Genomic DNA, 19813 nt, shown 5'->3' with positions numbered 1-19813 from the left:
AGTGTCAGGAAGAAAAAGGACTCTAGAACAGATGTCTTTGGACCTCTTCAGTTTCTTCAACCTCCGGCATTCTTCTTGGCTATTCCGGTTCACAAACTCCTCAGGTACCTGTAATTGAGAATGTGGCAAATGATGATGATATGCCTTCCAGTGGGCTGGAAACTTAAAAAATAGGTTCTAGGTCTCCTTGGTGTTTGTGGTTGTCCAACTGCTGCACTACTCCATAGTGGTGGAGTCTGCATTAGACTCATGCTACGTGCACTCATGATCACTCTAACACACCACCTGGTAAGGATCCAGAAAAATTAGATGTGTTTGGGGGGAAAGGGACTTTCATGGATCTATGCCGAGTGCCCAGATTGTGGCCCACCAGCTGTGTGTGGTGCAGTATTTGCACAAATGCATGCAAAAGGGAAAACGTTTGACGAAACAGTCAGACCATAGACAGGCAGACTTCTGTCAAGCATTGGAGGGTGTGGAGGAGTATAAGAAACATCTCATCCATTCTGTTTATGAAGCTTTTGATTCAGGGACCTGGATTTTGTCTACTTCTATAGGAACCCAAAGATTCATGTAGTTTTGAGCGAGTGGCCTTCAAGAGGAGGTGCATGATCATCTCGTGGATACATCCTGTGCAGGGGAAAACTTGTTCGGTGACATAGTTCAAGAGAGAGTGGCTTTGATCAAGGAGCATCAATCCACCTTACAGTTGTTATCAGCTGTGATGAGGGACCAATTGGCACCTACCCAATGCTAGTAGTTTTCCCTCAAGCATCCATTCTTCCAAAGATGTTCCTTCCACTCTTTCAGCCATATCAAGTTCCTGTTATTCTACAGCAGCAGCAGCTGCCTGCATGAAATCTGCAGAGGGAAAAGTGTGAGCTGAAGATTTGGCAGCAGATACAACCTAAGCCTGGGACCAGTTTTTGAAACCCTTGAGATCTGCCTCTTCCAGTGGGAGAAAGGGCTCAATCCTTCCTCTTGGAATGGTTCTGTGTCTCCAAGGACTGGTGGATCTTAAAAATTGTGGAGTCTGCTCCTACTTATGCATCTCTTGCCTTTCTTTGACTCAAAAGATTTCATTCCTCAGCTCTGACCCTTCTAAATCTGTCAGTTGCAACTGGAAATTGAGGCTTATACTGGACTTGGGGAGACTAAACATATTTTTGGTTCAGGAAAGGTTCAAGATGAACTCCCTTTAGATGATTCTTCCTTTCTTTCAAAGGATTGGAGATGTGCTCTGGATTTCAAAGCACTTATGCACACATTCCCATTCACCCTGCTCATTGGACGTTTTTCAGGTTTGTGGTGAGGGACATGCTCTACCTGTTAAGGTGCTCCCCCTTTTGCCTCTCAGCAGCCCCAAAGATGTTCACAAAATGCCTTGTGGTAGTGGTAGCACAGTTTGTCGGTAGGGATTCTGCATATTCCCATATCTGAACAATTGGTTGCTCATGGTCTATCTCTGTCAGTTCTGGGGTCCCTCAAAAAGACCATACAGCTTTTCCAGTCTCTTGGTTTTCTGCAGTTTAAATCTTGCTCCATCTCAAAGAATTCAGTTCATAAGAGCCTGGATAAACTAACTTCAGGAGACAAATTTCTCCCCCTTGAAAGAGCCACATTGCTGATGAACCTTATAAGGTCTATCCTTCATCAGGACTAAGTGTCAACAAGGTCAGTTCTAGTCCTTCCTTTGAAATGTCTGCACATGCAGGGCCTCGACATCCAGTGGCATGAGCTCTTATCAGCTATTGTCCCACCAAATCTCTTGAGACCTCCGGGATGAGAAGCAACCGGGATGAGAAGCAACTTTTAAGTAGTAGATGAATCCAGAGGTTCTAAACGTAGGTCTCTCACTACCTGTCCTACTGCATCAAGTGATTATCTGCTGACGCTTCCAGTGTGGGGTGGGGCACACATTGGTGTGGCGTGGACCCAAGAATCATGGTCCCTAGTGGAGAGTCATCTGCAAATGAACCACCTGGAGCTATAAGCCATCTGCTTTGCTCTTAGGGCTTTCTCTCACCTTCTTTAGTGAGAGAGAATCTTGACAATCAAGTGGCCATATTTTTTATAAACAAGCAGGGAGGTATGGGTTTTTATGCCCACTGTCAAGAGGCCATCCGAATGTGGTTGTGGCATGACAACCTATCTCCAAGCACCCTATCTTCTGGGAAACCAGAATAAGGTGGACTGCATCAGCATGAGTGATCAGAGGTCATGGACGATGTGTTCAGTCACTATGGAATACCACTGGTTGACCTGGATACTTTGAAGTTATGCTTCTTGTATCCAACTCCCGATGCATTTGTGCTAGACTGGAGTGTCGGTTTACTATATGCATATCCACTGATTCCTCATTGCTAAAACTCTCCAGAAGGTCCTTTGGGATGAGGTGGAATTTAATCTATTAACTCAGGTGATTCTTTACTTATAGAAACATGGACTATTTTTGCTTTTATTGGATGCTCTTTGTTGGGATTCCCTAAGTTTCTTCCTTCATTAGTATCCTTCAGAGATACCTCCCTCTGAACCATGCACTGCTGAGCGACTGTCGGATCCCAAATTATCCTTGTCAACTGAAAAGCAGGCTGTTAATACAAACAAAAAACACATGGAAATGCCTGTATGCCAATGGCAGAAGTCTAAAAAGTAAGATGGGAGAGTTAGCATGTATAGAGGTGAATGATGAGAGAGACTTAATAGGCATCTCAGAGACATGGTGGAAGGAGGATAACCAGTGGGATAATGCCATACCAGGGTACAAATTATATCACAGCGATGATAGGGAGGAACAACTTGGTGGGTATCAGGATTGGTCCTAGATCAAACCATGAAACTCATGAAACCTCTATTTGAATCTCTCGAGGTAGTGGACTTGAAGTTTCTCGACTTGAATGTATTGTTCCTTGTTGCTTTCTCTTTGGCACGATGAGTAAGTGAACTTCAGGCTCTGGTTTCAAATTCTGTCTGCAGTTTTTTTTCATAATGGGGCTAGTTTGCAGAATCACCCTAAGTTCCTTCCGAAATTAGTATCTATGTTCCACATTTAATGAAGCTATTGTGCTACCAATCTTCTTTCCAAGAAGGTTGTGGAGGAGTAGCCTACTGGTTAGAACAGCAGGCTATGAACTAAGGAAACCAGGGTTCAAATCCCACTGTTGATCCACCAGTTACTTCACCTTCAATTTCCTCAGGTACAAACTCAGATTGTGAGCCCTCTGGACACAAGAAGTTACCTAAAGCACAAAGGAGAATGAGCTCTTTGCTTCTTGGACTGCAAGAGAGCTCGAGTATTATTTAAAGAGGACTCAGCTTCACCTTGAAGATCTCAACTGTTTGTGTCCTTTGATCCCAATAGAATGGAAAGGGTAGTTGCCAAATGAACTAATTGGCTGGCAGACTGCATAGTCACTTTTATGTTTTAGTTGGCTTACAGATTGCAGGGTCTGTTCAGGTTCATCAAGTGAGAATCATGGCAACTTCAGTGGCCTATCTCTGAGCCATTTCTGTTAAACATTTATTCATACCTTCGTGTCCCTTTGCTGCCTGGCCAGAATGTCCTGAGGAATCAATAACTTTGCATAAACTGTGCACCCAGTAGTCCATTCTCCACTTGGTGGGACAAGGTTGACTTTAAGTGATGCTTCTTCTGAGACTCCCCACGTATTATGACTAATTCATGCTTGCATGTGGATGGAGATGGCAAGTTTGCTTACCTATAAATAGGGTTCTCCATAGATAGTAGAATAAATTAACCATGCTTAATACCTGCCTGCTTCTCTGATGAGTTGACTACTTCGCTAAAGCTTAAATTCTGGAAGAGACTGAGGGGTTCACAAGGCAGCGTGTTCACGTGGGAGCTACTGTGCATGCTTAGTATTTTTCATTTATTTTTGGTTTTATAAACCACCTGTTTGCTATTGGTCTACAAGGCAATGTACAATAAAACAGAAATAGAATGTAATTACATAAAGACAGATCAAATAACACCTATACAATGACATTAAGCAAAGACTTTACTGAGCTTGAATGATGTCACTGATGTGTAATGGCTTATTTACCCTGCTGCTTATGGAGTATCCTGTCTACAGGTAAGCAAACTTGCTGTCCTGGAAGAATTTCTGATGTACTCTACAAAAAAGCTGAAACTGGAAGTTAACCTTGTAGCGTAAGAACGACCTACACTGAAGTGGCTAAGGAACAAAACATTAATTGTCCTGAAGTTGCCAATCTGTGCGCCGACCTTAATCCAATCAAAAATCTGTTTCACCTCTTAAAGATTGATGTCCATCAGTGCTCCTCCAGGAATTTGACAGAGCTTGAACAGCTTTGTAAAGAATAGGCTAATACTGACAAATGTAGGTGTACAAAGTTGGAGACCTATTCCAATGGATTCACAGTTGTAATTGCTGCTGTAGGTGCTTCCACCAAGTATTGACTTGAGGGGGAGGAGAGGTTAAACATTATTGGACCTGAAAAGTGTAGAAAATGGTATATTGATGAACAGGAAAAAAGTCATTTAAATACATGCAAATCTGACTCATTTACAAGATAATATGTGAAAAATGTTCAAGGGAATGTATACTTTGGATAATGTCTATCTGTGATATATATATAAAATGTTTCAAAACTAGCAAAACAAACTGGCCTTGTGCTTATCGGTGATTGCTTAGACATGAAGGATCTTGCACAGATAATTACAGCTTAAGTAAGATATTTCTTGGGAAGCAATAATAATTTCCCTTGTTGTTTACTACTCCAAACCTATTTCACACAACAAATTGTGCTGGAGCAACTGTCAGATTTGATGCCATCAAGCTTGGATATTTAGTGCCTTCATAGAGCATGAATGTGGGAGAGCTGATAAAAGTTAAAGACAATATGTAATACTCCAGTACTGTCCCATTCCTTTAGAGGGAGAGATGTATTCTAGGGGAGGGAGAGAACTCTACATGTATGGATTTCTGGACTTTTTGTATATGTTTATCTGACATTTGGCTGCCGACCATTGCGGAGGGGAAAATGCTAAAAAGTGAGGCGTAGAATGTCTGGTTTTGAAACTGTTCTTCCTCAGAAGATGTGAGTAACGGTTTTCTTGTCTTTATTGTGCATGCAGCCAAAGCAAAGGATTTCCGTTATAACTTCTCTGAGGTTCTTCAAGGTAGGATATTGGAGACATGACCTTCACTGTCGCTCATCTTCCAGTTCCCAAGGTGTTCTGAGCAAAACCTGGCACTTGCATCTCTTCTTTTTCCCTGCCTTTCATTTTGTTTTAGTTTCATGATGCATTTGGACAGTTATGTCTTGTGACCTGAAAATGATCAGCAGAAGCCTTCATCGCATCTGCTGTGTTCTTATTCTGGATTTCTGGGTATTCAGCAGTGTTTGGAAGATTATGCTTTCTTAAGATTTCCTCCTCAATTTGAATTTTAATTTTGGAAATGCTAAAAAATAACAAATAGTGCATTCCCATTTGTCTGGTCTTCAGTTCAGTTTCATTAATCCTGTCGTCATCCATTTTGAATCTTTCCCCTGTACCATGGGTTTCTGTTTGCTTTATGTAACTCTGTGAAAATGGTTTTGATTTGGTTTCTGCTTTATCTTTCTTTGGATTTCCATCTTAACCAGAACCACTTGCTACTATGACTGTGGCACCATGAACCTACATTCCCCCCCCCCCCTTTCTCTGTTCTCATTTAGCTTAGTCATGGTAGGGAAACTCCTTGGCCAGGGGCCACAGATTGAAACTTGTTCTACCATGGCTCACTAGGTGTTGCCATAATTTGATGGCTGGGCCTCCTTCCCCCAGAGGCTGTGAGCCCTGCCTCTTCTTTATCCCATCCCTGGCAGACCTGAGGAGCAGTAGCCTAATGATTATTGCAGCGGGCTGAGAACCAGGGAAGCCAGGGTTTCAAATCCTGGATGCAGCTTGAGACCTTTGTCAAGTCACTTCAGCCTCTGTTGCCTCGGGTACAATAGATCATCTGGGGCAGGAAATTGCCTTCTGCACCTGAATACAGCTCGCCTTGTGCTCAGTTTTGGAAAGGCGAGTACTGAAATCCAAATTGACCCCCGCTCTCCTGTACACACCACTACCTGAGCGAGGCTTACATTTGTCATGATGTGGCACCTTTTCAAGAACAATATATTGAGTGCTTCTGAGCATAGTAATCGATCATTTTTTTTTTTATCCTTGGTTATTGTACAGCCTGCTAAGAAAACCAGTTGATAAGGTCTGCAGTTTAGTTTTTGTTTATCTACTAGTGCAGAAGGGTTGGTGGCTCTTGCTGCTTTTGGTTCTAAAAGCTGTTCTTCCAATTCGTTTCTTTCTCCCTTTCTGGTGGCGTGCTAATAAATGTGGTATCTGCTGCTTTTGCTCAGTTGCCGCACTGTACCACATCCTTGCACAGTTTAGTTTTTTAAACCGTAAACTTCTTCTACTCTCAGCTAGAAGAATATTCCAAATGTCATCAGAATCTCTTCTAATCCAACCACCTGTTGTTTATTAACCAGCAGCTATGCTGGCAAAAAGCCAGCTGTGAAATCCACTTTGTTTAAATGACATCAAGTAAAAACAAAAAAAAAAAAAATAAAAAAAAAATATATATATATATATATATATATTTTAATGCAACTAAAGCCTTACAAAGGCTGACCAAACCTGTGACTTGAGAATTCTAGAATAAATTTATGTCTGAGGTAATTGCAAGTAAAAATGAATAGAAAAATCACAGATTGTAAACCATACCTATGATCTGGGGTTTTCCCTGCAGGCGGGGCTTAACAGATTCGGTTAAGAACCCTTGAGATTGGATAGGGATGGCGAGAGCGATCTGTAAACCTTGCCCACAGAAAGACATTCTGTGGATGGAGTTCCCAGCCTGGATGCTGGGTCTCCGTTCTTTTGGTCTGCTTTCTAATTGCAAGATAAATCGATGGACAGTGACCTCGTTACATTGATGCATAAGGTGTGGAGAGAATGCACTGAAGGCGCACAGCCAGTTTTTGCTGGTTATACTTTTGTGGGAGAGTTGAGCCACGTGAGCCCAACCACGACGTGACGCATTTCCCATCATACATTTCCAAACGTTCTTTTTTTATGTGGTGTGAAAGAAAATTTTGGTTTTTACCACATTCTTCTCTCTTCTTTCCACTTAGGTAAACTTGGAATCTATGATGCTGATGGAGATGGAGACTTTGATATTGAGGATGCCAAAGTATTGTTAGGCAAGTAGCTTTCTTGTGTAATTATGTATCTTAACGCATTTCTATTTGTGGAGTTCTCTTCATGCTGTCCAGTGAATGAAAAGGGGAAAAATAATCTTCCCACTATATGAATATATTTTGTAAGTGAGAATTATTTTCATATACTTGAAAACTGAGAGTAAAATCTGGACTGCATCACATAGCCTGAGTTCAGGTTTTTGGGAATCAATTAAACAATGAATATATATGATATTAATATAGCATTAAAGTATTATATAGAGAGAATATTTTAATGTTAAGGCACCTCAGCTATCCAAAGAGAACATGTATTGCTAGATGAGGATATGGGAGTTGATATGTAAATATTCCATAAGGGCTGCTGGTGCACACATTATTGCTTATCACTTGGTAACTTTGCTAAGACATTTGCCTGACTATTTTTCTTGTGAGGGTGGCTTGAGATATGAAGGAAAGGTAGAGAAAGTAAGGTCAGAATTAAGAAATGATCATTCAAACCCAGAATGATTTGCACGTGTTTGTTTATTCTGGCAGAGCATTAGTATGTATAGCAGATGAACAGTGTAAACAATGTTTGCCCGAAATGCATTCCTGTTAATCCCCAAAACATTTGCTTTTTTTTTTTTTTTTTTTTTTTGCTGTGTCCATTCCATTATTAACCTGTGAAATTTCTTTGTGTTATGACTTTTTGGCTGCATTTCATACAAGGATCAAATGCATTTTGTTTTTCTATCCTTTTTTTTATTAAGAAAAAAAATAATTTATTACATGACTTTTCTAGTATGTGATTCATTACTTAATCAATTTTTGCTAAATGGGATACTTCTTGAATTCATGTGGGACACAAATACCCACTTTCCCCTGTCTAACTAGAGAAATCACTTTGGGCCGTAATATTTCATGTGGAATGGTTTTCAGTTCTTTGTGGTCCGTGGATAGCGCATTTGAAAAGATGAACCCGACTGTATAAGCACTGAAGACTGATTTCCAACGGTTAAAATGGAACTGCATCTGAAGAGCCAAGGGCACTAGATCAGTTTGGGCCTGCATAACTCCTCTGAAATCTTTTTTTTTTTTTTTTTCCCCAATATCTTTTTACGCTTAGATCTTGTCTTCCCTAGTCCAAAACGTCAGCCCAAAGTGGTTTACAACAGAATTAAAATACCGTGCATAAAGGATTACTGTTACCTAAGCTGATATACAATGTTTTTATGTTTTAGGAGTTCACATTTACACAATGTGTGGCGTGCTATTAGTAAATTAGCATGTAGAAGACTTGTAAAGCATTTACAAAGGTAGAGCCATTTGGGGCTTTTTAACAAATTAATATGCTGCTCAGGTGGAACGATAATTTGATCTTCGTGTCTGCGTACCAAACAAACCAGTTTTGCAGGTCTCATATATTTTCCTGTCACCATATAACCTCAATATTATGTATTTCTGTGTTGCCCGTTGTATTGCGGTGAACTGGTCCTTTGCTTTTTCTTACCATGGTTCAGCACTGTCGAGACCCTCCATCTGGGCTATCTACTCGGCTTACTACCCGGTAATGGTTTAGCATTTGTTTGCGTTCTGCTGCTGCATGGACACAGTTTCCTCCGGAGAGCGCGCCACGCTGCCCAAACCTGTAGAAGTGACAGCTGGATAGGGGAGTATGTTAACAACTTGGGCCCACGTATGTGGGGAAAGGCCTTTTGTCATTACTTGTGCATCCAGAATGAAGACGCCAGGGTTTTTCCAGCAACGTCATGCGTTGAGGAGCCGTGCAGAACGGGGTTGGTGTTGAGCTCTGTAACCGAATCTGCCCAAAAGCAGCTTTACTGTTAAAATACTTGCTTTCCTTTGTTTAAGTCAGCAGGAGCATCCTGTGATTTGTGAAATAGCAGCGGGGCTGGGCTGAGCTCTTTGAAATGCCAGACCCGGTCGGTCGCTTGTATATCATGTGAAGTGACCCATATTTTAACCGTTCCTACCAACAACTGAACACTACATTCAGATCTTTCAATGACAAAACAAAATATTTGTATTTATAAAATACTAATCAACCATTTCTTCACTTCATGTTTCATCTGTGTTCACCTTTTGACCATCCACTTCTGATTGAGAATGAAGTCCTTTGTCAGTCGTTGTTTTGCAATTAATATGCTGTTCTAATAATTTCATTGCATCTGGCTGCAGATTGCATTTCTTCAACCAGAAAGGGGGGGGGGGGGGATAAAACCTATAGTATATCCTAGATGAGGCTTCAAATAGATGTTATCTGTGGGATTAGGCAAAGTAGATTGTCAGTATAGATCTGATGTCCTCTGTTAACTTGGTATTTATTTATTGTGTGGGAGGGGTTTTAGGACAGGTGGGAGAGCAGTGACTTGCTAGAAGGGGCTGCTTGAAGTTCATTAAACTATTTAACACAAACCTTGTGTCTCACAAAGTAGAACAGAGGTGGGTAAGGTTTGGGGTGTCCAGGAAGTCCTTGGATTTAAGAAATAATCTGTTCCTGAAAGCTGCATCTTAATTCAAAATATAATATAAGTCGAAGTGGACTGTTTCACAAGAACAATGTTACAAATGTATTTCTTTGATTTGATATACTGCCTGATGTTTACACTAACAAACAAAGTAATCCCCAACCCAACCACCAAAAATCTCATAGTTCTCTTTCTAATATAATATTTGATAACTCCTATCAAAAATAATCATTCCCCCTCATTAAACCACTCATTTTCAAACTTGTCATCCCCTGTTAGCACTATGTATTTGACTTTTTGGCCCTAACCTGCACCCCCTTCCCCCCCCCCCCCAGGTTAGGGCCAAAAGCTGTAAGAAGCTTGTTAAATCATTACATTTTTTTATGCCTTAAGAGGAAAGAAAGTAGCAAGACATTGATGATGTTACAAGCGGAGGAGGTTCCCCACACTCTTCCTGCTGATGTCACTTCATTGGGCCTTGCAGTCGTCAGTGAGCGCACCAACGCATGCCTGCTGGGAGATTTCTGGCAACTTAAAGTCAAAAGAAACATTATTAAGTTGGAGAGTGGGTGCCAGTTTAGAAAGGTAACTTGAAATGCTTTGAGGTGAGGACTGCCTGAATAGTGCAGGTGAAGCCTGGGAATATGAGTGAACGAGATGTGACTAATTTAGTGTAATCTGTCCCTTGCTCAGAAGATATTTTCATCATGTTCATTACAAATTTTTGATCATTTTCAAGCCAGATCCCCTTTATAAGAAATACTCTCATTGTGGGAGAGGGAAACGTCTCTGGGCAGAAAGCCCGAGTGAGGAACTGAAGTTGACAGGCCCATAGTCTCTTGTTTCCTGGGACTTGGAAGCATGCTGTCTGCAAGATACGATTCATAATCTCTTTGCTTTGCAGGATATTCTGTAGCTCCTCTTCCCTTAGGAGTTTTCTTGCATTGACTTCTGACCTTTAATATGTGTTATCTTTTTATCTATCCCTCCTCTTCAGCAGTCTTTGAGAAGTAGAAGAGAAGCCGACTCGCACATCTTGCATGTTCATCCCTCCTCTCCCAGCTTCCCTTCCTCCACCCCTCTTTTGCCACTGTGCCCTCTCAGATGATTGCCCCCCCGCCCCGCCCCTCCCCAGCAGAGGTGCGCAGGACTCTGCCCTGCAGATCAGAGCTAGCAGAAAGGTTGTACTGGGCTGGGGGACTGCGAGCTGGCCCAGGTCTTGGGCCTTGCAGCAACCTCACCGCTCCTTCCATGCATTTCCTTTTCAAACAGGAAGTCCATGAAAGAAGAGGGCAGGGCTGCTGCAGGGACTGTGTAAGTGCTTGCTGGTTCACTATCCTTTTGTTCAGTACAGTCTTTTTTGTTCTTTTTTTGGTTAGCTCTCTTCTGCAGAGCAGTGTCCCATACACCTTGCACAAGCAGAGGAGGGGGGAGGGGGCAGCTACGACCACAACTGAAATTCAAGAATGCCACTCACACTTTTGTGATCTTGTGTGTGGTATTTTTTTTACGGGTTGCTCATCAGTTTCCTTTTTTTCTGCCTAATTGCTTTCCTTTTGTTTCTCTCTCTGTCTCTTTCCTTTTTCCCCCCCTTTATCCTCGTGTAGGGCTGACCAAAGATGGCAGTAGTGAAAATATTGATTCCCTTGAGGAGGTCCTTAATATTTTAGCAGAGGAAGGTTCAGACTGGTTTTATGGCTTCCTCTCATTTCTCTATGATGTAATGACTCCCTTTGAAATACTAGAAGAAGAAGAGAGCGAAGCTGCAGACGATGTTGATGGTACGTCACAGAATGAAGGGGTTCAGGGAAAAAAGACTTTCGTGATTTTGGATTTGCAAAACCAGTAACTCCCAAGGGGCCTAGATTGATCGGCTTGGGAAAGTAACCCTCTGTTTTACTAAAAGGAGAGAGGGGCTTTGTCTCAATGGAGAGATATCCCCCTCAGACCCAATGGACCTGCCAATAATTATGAACAGGAGGCCTTCTCCTCACAGCTGAAGGGGCCTCTCTTTGGATAATTGCACTTTGGCAGGAGGGAGAGGAGCAGCACACAGTTGTGTAACCGTGTAGATTAGCACACAGTAGACATTTTCAGAGGCTTAGGGCAGTCTATATGATTTGTGCTTCAGTTTGTGCATTGTGTGCGCACTAAACCCTGGCAAATTAACTATTAGTGAGCTGTTCTTCATTAACCTCTCCTTTGTCTTTTTGTTTTTTAACAAACGCACAATCAAGACAGCGTGAGACTGGCTTGATTCCAGCACACAGTTCTGGCATGTTTGCTGAATCATGTAAATATATATATATATATATAGAGAGAGAGAGAGAGAGAGATGTTGTTGGTCCTGGAGCGTACAGCTCTTAGGATGTCAATCACAGATGTATGAAATACTATACTGACATTAATGTAAATTGAAATGTGTGAATATGTTTTTTTTTTTTTTTTGCTGTTCCCTTCAATTTTCTGTTCATTTTGTGTTACAGTTTAATTGGAGGCACTGCAATGATAGTACCTGAAAACTTGTAATGAAAAATGACCATGTTGTTGTGTACAGCCAATAAATAACATGTATGTGTTTCCCACTCTTGCTGTCTGCTTGTAAACCAGCTTGCTTGTTCTTTGTTTACTGTCTAAGATTCAGGCTGTATCTGCCTTTTGGTTTCTTTTGGGATTTTGTTTTTAAAGGAATAATTCAAAAAGAGCACTGAAAATGTAACTTTCTGGTAGTGTGACTCTTTTAAACAGTGCATACCAAAACTGTATCAACGTTTGTTCCACCTGCTGGTTAAGATTAGCTCAGATGGGGAGAGTAAGTTTTGGGATGTTTTTACTACAACAAATCCAGTGCATTCTGGATATCTGATATTTAGTATTTTGGGAAGGAGAGAGGGGGGAGAAGTAGACCTATTGCAATTTTAAAATCTGCTTCTCATCTATTGTAAGCTGTTTTGAAGTGGCTGGCCTGCCATAAAAGGCAGCGTGGAAGTCCAATTTAAATGTATTTAAAAAATAAATCTAAAATTAAATTCACGTTCTCAAGCTAGAACGTTTGCCATCCTGTTCCTGGAGCCTTGCCTAATGAATCTGGATTTTTAAGGTATCCACAATAAATATGCATGAGAGATATTTGCATACTCTGGCTCTCCAGGGTACCCAAGTACCTCCTCCTACAGATTCATTGTGACTGTCCCTGAAACTAGATCTATGATGCAAGACTCCATGACTGAGGTGGGACATTCACCTACAGCAGGGCTTCCCAAACCTGTCCTGGGGACCCCACAGCCAGTCGGGTTTTCAGGATATCCACAATGAATATGCATGAGATACATTTGCATATACTGAGTCTCCATGGGGTTCAAATTGATCTCATGCATATTCATTGTGGATATTCTGAAAACCCGACTGGCTGAGAGGTCCCCAGGACAAGTTTGGGAAGCCCTGTGACCTGGTACCTTATTAGATATTTGATTATTCCTTATCATATTTAAAAATGGGCTAGGATAAATTTTAGTTGCTAGTAGAGCTGGGCAAGAAAAATGGCTATTTGCCTCTAGCTGAGTGTTTCCCAAACTTCTCCTGGAGGTTACACCTAGCCAATCGGGTTTTCAGGATTCCCACAATGAGTATGCATGAGATAGATCTGCATACTCTGGGTCTCCAATGTATGAAAATCTATATCCTGCATATTCATTAAGGATAGCCTGCAAACCTCCAGGAGACAGTTGGGAAACACTGGTTTAACTGATGATAAATCCAAACTCAATAAAAATAAGCAAAGTAGGAAATTGACAGGTGACAATGTCTGCTACCCTGTGGCTTTTGCTACAATTTTGCTGGCCAGTTTTTTTTTGGTGGTTCAAGATCATGATCAACTAAGTACCTTGCACATAGGCAAACATGGATTTTGGGGTGAGGTTTAGAATTGGGATTAACACAGTAACAGCGAACCATGCCAAATAAAGACCATTTGGCCCATACACTCTGCCCATGAGATTCTTCTCTGGTTTTCTTCCTCCTTGTGTTGACGAGCATATGACCTCTCATGAAACCTGCAAGCTTGTCATCCATCTCTAATTATTCGAATAACAAATCTCAGCTGCAGTTTAGTTTTTTTTTTTTTTTTGTGTGGGGGGGTGGTGCATTATGAATGCCCATTCTCTGTGTAATACTACATATAATTCTTCCAGGAATGATATTACTGGGAGGTGAAAGATTTTTCTGAGTGTTACATCAAGTGAAGCTGGAATATGGATAATCTTATCCAGCTGAGTTGGCTGAGATATTCAGCTAGCTATAGGACAGCCAAATAACTGCCCTAGACTTATCTGGATAACCAAACTGGATAACACTAAATATCAGCATTTATCCGCTTAACAGATCGATACAGTAAAGTGCAACCGCGGTTACCCTGCTCCTAACTCGCCTTCTACTCACTTTCCGGCCGCGCTAGCCCTTCCCGCGATACACTATCCCCTTTAACTCATCCCTACCGCCTCTTAAAATCCCCGGGTGACCCCTTCCGCCCGCGGCATGTATATTAAATGTAAACGAGCGAATTAGCTATTCCCTCCCATACAGTAACGCGCGCCCCGACTATCGCTTTTTTACCCTGCCGTTTTGCTGCGCGTTTAACCTGCTAATTTACCGCCTACCCCTACCCCTGCGTTAGAGGCAGGGGTAAGGGTAGACGGCAAACTTTCCCCCAGCCCCCGCTCACCTGCCCTGGCCGCGTCCTGTCTCCGGTGCAGCCCCAGTCCTGTCCCCTCCTCCTCCCAAAGCAAAAAAAAACAAAAAAAACCCCGAAAAAAAAGTAGCTGGACATGTATTCCTGCCCCAGAAGACTTGCAAGTCGCCCTGCCCCACCCCTGGCTTAGCAGGCTATGTAGCCAGACTGATATTAATTGGGGCTCCTTACAGACCCCTGCAATCTGGCCACCAGGTGTTACTGGTGCATGATGACATGCCAGCCCCCTCTTTCTTTTTTTTTTAATCTTCTTAACTCTTTAATTGTCTTTATGACAAATACTGCACAACTGCTTGGGCATTGTGAAACTCCTTGAACTTAGGGTGAGTCCCCTGAACTGCTCCTTTCTACTTTAGAGAGGCAGTCATAGTTCATCTTAGAAAGATAAAAGTAGATTTTGTGCTGCGTGGCTCTGGGAAAATGTATCTGGCTAACTTATGCTGGATGTTCAGCAGTGTGGATGCACCAGTGAATATACCTGGCCATTGAAAGGTTAGCCAGATATCTTTACGCCTCTCTGGAATGTTGCTAAATTGTTCCCGAGTTATCAGCTTAGTAGGTAGCCAGCTAACTACTTCGTTGGATAACTAAGGGTTGGAGGAACAGGCTGGATTTTTGAAACTCATGGGTTTGTCCAGCTAAGTGCCAACAGACAAGTTCCTTTAAATACAGACCCCTTAAAGTTCTCAAAATCAAATAGATAACCTAGTTCTGTTCAGGCCAGAACCGGGTGTTAATGAAGTCTTCCCTCTGTGGTGGTAGAGCTATTAGCAACTATGTGTGGGAGGCTGCTACTGGAAGATGGCAGCTTTTTTTTTTGTTTTGAATTTCAAACATTTTTTGTTCTAAAATGTCAAACAAAAGTTAAGTTACCAGAAGTATTCCTGTGATCTGATTGCTTTCATTTTGGGCAGGCTAACGAAGAAAATACAGTTTTACTTGATATTTTCCAAAGCAATGTGTGAGAACTGTAACCTGCTGCCTGCATGAATGTGCTTTGCTCACGGCATAAATAGCTTACTGATGTGGGACAGCAGCTGTTACTTTCTGTATTAGCTTCTGCTTGCTTTGCTAGATGTACTAATCTAAATAGAATTAATGTTTTTTCTTGTCTACGCTACAAATACACACAGGGGATTTTAATAATTGGGGATGCCGAGGGTGAACCCCAGAGTTCTGTGACAACCTTCAACAGTATTTAACTTGTCAGCTTTATAAAATTGACCCTTTCTCCCCCAAGCCAAAAATATCAAGATTCACAGAAGTTGTATATAACAAGTTTACTACTTGAACTCATCAAGTTTGATTTAGGTGGATTGTTTTTGTTTTTTTTTTTAGATGACCAATGTGTGTGTTATTTTAGAAAAAATCTGTCAACTGTTCACATTTTTTTTTTTCAAAGCCATGCTCTTCAGTGTATTTCAAGGGCAGTTAACTTTCACAGAGCTCGTCAATGCAGTCACATTCTGTACAGAGAAAGGAGGAAAACCATTTGACACAGTCCTTCAGCTAGCGAGGACAAATGTTATGCAGTGGATCCATCAAAACTCTTGAGTACTGGCTCTAAGAGACATTATGCAACCAGTTGGATATATTAATATTTCATTTTTCCTTTTAGATGTATCTCCTCTCCTTTTTAAATCCGTGGTGAATTAAAGTCGGGTTCAGTAGGTGAGTCCCTGCCCAACGATGGCGTACAATCTAAGTAGGTACCTGAGGCAATGGAGGGTGACATGACTTGCCCAAGGTCACAAGAAGTGTCAGCGGGAAAAATGGGATTTGAACCCTAGCTTCCCTGGTTCTTGGCCTGGTGCTCTAACCTCTCGGCTACTCCTCCACATATGACCTGCCCAATGCATTTATATAGCTCCAGCTTTCGGCATTGGGTATCTATCTGGCAGCAATATCGTCTTTTCCTGTTTGTGCCCCCTTTCACAGCCATCAGCTTCTAGAAACGGTGTTTGGCACTTTAGCAGGAATCTTTGATTTCAGTTGGAAAGGGACAGAAGAATGTATTGGAATGATAGTTGAATTAGCATAGGAGTGAAACTTGTGGGTGATAACGCTGCTGCCAGACTTTTGGCTCTCTCTTCACCGTCCCAGTCACTTGCTTCTCATAAGCATTCAGCTCACTGTCTGAACTTCTGTAGGGAGGCAAGGACTGAGGGCTTATCTGAGAAATCAGCTAGGACTATAGCAAGTGTCGAAGCCTTGATAATGGTATCACTTCTCAGATGCAACTCTTTTTACTGTAGTGTGGAAAGCAAAGAAACACATATTGGACATTTGCTAAAATGTATCAGGATAGGACTTGTCTTAGTGCTTTGGGCGGTTTCTGTTTCTTCTTGCAATTGCTTTAACATCTGAGTGTTTTTAAAGGCACTACCTCACAGGAAGCTCGTGCTCTAGAACCAGAGCAATTTGGACCTGATGACTACAGATACAGAAGCCAAGCAGTTCCTTCTTTTTATATAAAGCTACAGCACAGTCTTTTTCTTTCTCACTAATTCTCAAAACCAGTTTTTGTTTTCCTGTTTAAATTTGACCGTGAGGCCCAAGGACGGAAAAACCTATGCTAGAGCGGTGTTTCCCAATCAGGGTACCCTTCAGACCTGATCAGATGTGCACGGAAAAGTCACCGCGGCCAGGTGCTCAGATCAGGCCAGCACCTATCAACAATAAAAGACACAAGTAGTGACTTTTAAACACGTAGGAGCTTCAAGATCCTTAAAGGCCTGGAACCACCTACCTAACGCTAACTCGCCTCTTGCACTCTGCCCTTCCCCTTGCACTCACTGCCTCAGGCCTACTTAGTGGTGCCAGGTCTCAAAGAAATGAAGCTCTCAAACACCAGAAGAAGAACCTTTGCAGAGTCGGTGCCCGTTTCCTGTAACTCTTTGCCACTTGAGATCAGGCTTGTTCCAGAGCTCCTAACCTTTAGGAGGCCTCTGAAACCTAGCTGTCGATAGCAGCTTTTGATTCACAGCCTGACTTACAAACTTTAGACTGGATCCTGCTCTACAATATTAGTCCCATATGAACTGCGCACCTGCTGAACCTAGACACCATCCTCTCTACCTTACTGTAAACCCTTAGCTCACTAGTATATACTTGTCATATTATTCCTCTGTTTATAAGCAGTATTGCTTCTTATACCCTGCCACTATAATCTTACTCAAGGTTTGTCACTTGGCATCTGCTAAAGCTTGCAAATTGCAATCCTCTGATACACTGATGTCGCTGATCCTTACTACTGTGGATGCAACATGCTTTTGAATTCCCATGCTGGGAAAGCATGATACAAATAATGATGATGAACCCACACATTGCACACAGTAACTCAATCTTTCTCATCCTCAACCTCCTCCCTTGAGTCCATCCAACCTCTGTCCTATCCCCAGGCTGAGTGAGTGCATGTGATATACTATGAGTGTTGGGAGTAGCAGCAGTGAGGGAGCACTGGCAGCCACATGCAGTAACCAAGGAAACTAGCTTATCTGGCTGCCTGCACCACACTGACTTCTCTCTTATAGAGAGAGCTGGTCTGTTCTGACAGGTTCATATGTCTTCATCCCTTCTCTGCCTTTGTTTTAAAATTTGGAAAAGAAACTGGTAGGCCTTTCAGAGCTTCCCTATCTCTTCTTTTAGCTTCTCTATGGGGCCGATGCAGTACAGTACGCTCAGCCAAGCGCACCGATAACCCGCAGTTGTATAGGCGCTAATTAATCCCCTTAAACAACTCCGCTACAGTGTGCATCCCACGCGGAGTGAATCCAATAGCGCTCATCACATGCAAATGCATGTGAATGAGGCTAGTAGGTATTCACTCCCATGGTAAAGAGGATATTAATTCACATACAACTTGTAGTCCTGGGGGAATTCTGCGCTACTGCAGAGCACAGAGTTTGCGCAGAATTCCCCCCCCCCCCCCCGCGCAGAATTGCCAAATTCTGCGCAGAAAATGGCAGCGGAGACCCCGGCATGCCGCAAATGGAGTGTAAAGATGAAGGCCTTGGCGTGCCGTTTGCGGTGAAGGGAAAGGAGCTCGAACTATATGCCGCTCACGGTGAAGATGAAGTCCCCAGCTCGCTGTTCGTGGCGAAGATGAATGCCCCCATTTGCTGAGAACGGAGTGTGCTCTGCTCGCTGTGAAGATGAAGGCCCCAGTGAGAGTGAATGTGTGTGTGTGTGAGAGGAGAGGGGAGGGTAAGAGAACAGGGGGGTGAGTAGGAGGGTATGAGAGAGAGCATGGGAGGTGAGAGAACCGGGGGGGGGGGGATGCTTGTGGGTGCCAGAGAGAGGGAGCCTATATGAGGAGATTGTGAAGGAGTGTGTATGTGTGTGAGAGATTGGGAGCTCATGTGTATGAGAGGGTGCTAGCCTATGTGAAGGAATTGTGTATGTGTGAGACAGAGCCTGTGTGAAGGAGTGCATGAGAGAGAGACATAGGTGTAGCCTGTGTGAGGATGTATGTGAGCGAGAAAGGGAGATTGTTTGGGTCTGTATGCAAGAGAGAGAGGGACCCTGTATGAGAGGATGTGTGTGTGTGCGAGAGAGTTGAGGGAGCCTATATGAGGGTGTGTGGGAGGTGAGAGAGCCGGGGTGGGGGGGGGGGGGAATGCATGTGAGTGCCAGAGAGAGGGAGCATGTGTATGAGAGAGGAAGGATCAATACTGTGAATGGGGTCAAACTCTGGAACTGGATACAATGGAAGGGTTTGAGCCTAGAGGTGGAGGGGAGAGATACTGGCAGATGGAGGAGTTGGGGCCTGAGAGGGCAAAGTGGCCAGGGGAGTAGGGAGAGTGAGTGGAAGGGGCACTCTTACCATGAATTTTTAGGGAAATTCTGCTCCAAATATTTAAAATTCTGTATCTCTAAGTAATAACTTTTTCTGTATTAATTAAAAATGTAATTACTTAAAGACTGTCATGTAAATTGTGTTATTTTGACCAATTTGCAGAATTTTGCAGAATTTTAAGTTTTGTGCGCAGAATTTTAAATTTATGAGTACAAACACACAAAGACAGTCCCTGCTCAATAGAGTTTACAATCTAATAAGACAAACATACAGGACAAGAGACTTGGAGCACTTCATAAAGCAAGACAATAGTTAACAAGAAAAGAAAGTTAATAAGACTAAAAGCAGGCAATCAGGCCTAAGATTTAAAAGCAGCTTCAAACAGGTGGGTCTTTAGATGGGATTTAAACACAGTGAGAGAGGGAGCATGACGCACCAGCTCAGGAAGTCTATTTTAAGCACACAGCACAGCCAGGTGGAAAGCACAGAAGGGCACAGAAAGGAATGACTTGTTCTATGAGTGGAGTGCATGAGGAGGGGTATATAGAGAGATAAGAGAGAAGTAGTGAGGTG

The 19813-nt window shown here is 42.5% G+C and overlaps 1 protein-coding gene across 8 annotated transcripts in view; it reads left to right on the top strand.

Annotated features, from left to right (window-relative positions):
* ASPH (aspartate beta-hydroxylase) overlaps positions 1-19813 on the top strand; it is a 508516-nt gene that overhangs the window by 125417 nt on the left and 363286 nt on the right. For 7 of the 8 annotated variants that reach the window (XM_029591373.1, XM_029591374.1, XM_029591372.1 and 4 more), the window contains exons 3-4: positions 5120-5164; positions 7162-7230. In XM_029591373.1, coding sequence (XP_029447233.1) covers positions 5120-5164; positions 7162-7230 — 114 coding nt within the window. The remainder of the gene's footprint in view (positions 1-5119; positions 5165-7161; positions 7231-19813) is intronic. The other variant, XM_029591371.1, reaches the window with a different exon arrangement.

The sequence above is a fragment of the Rhinatrema bivittatum genome, chromosome 2 (assembly GCF_901001135.1).
Source record: "Rhinatrema bivittatum chromosome 2, aRhiBiv1.1, whole genome shotgun sequence".
Taxonomy (NCBI): Eukaryota; Metazoa; Chordata; class Amphibia; order Gymnophiona; family Rhinatrematidae; genus Rhinatrema; species Rhinatrema bivittatum.
This window is presented reverse-complemented; position numbering and strand designations above follow the sequence as displayed.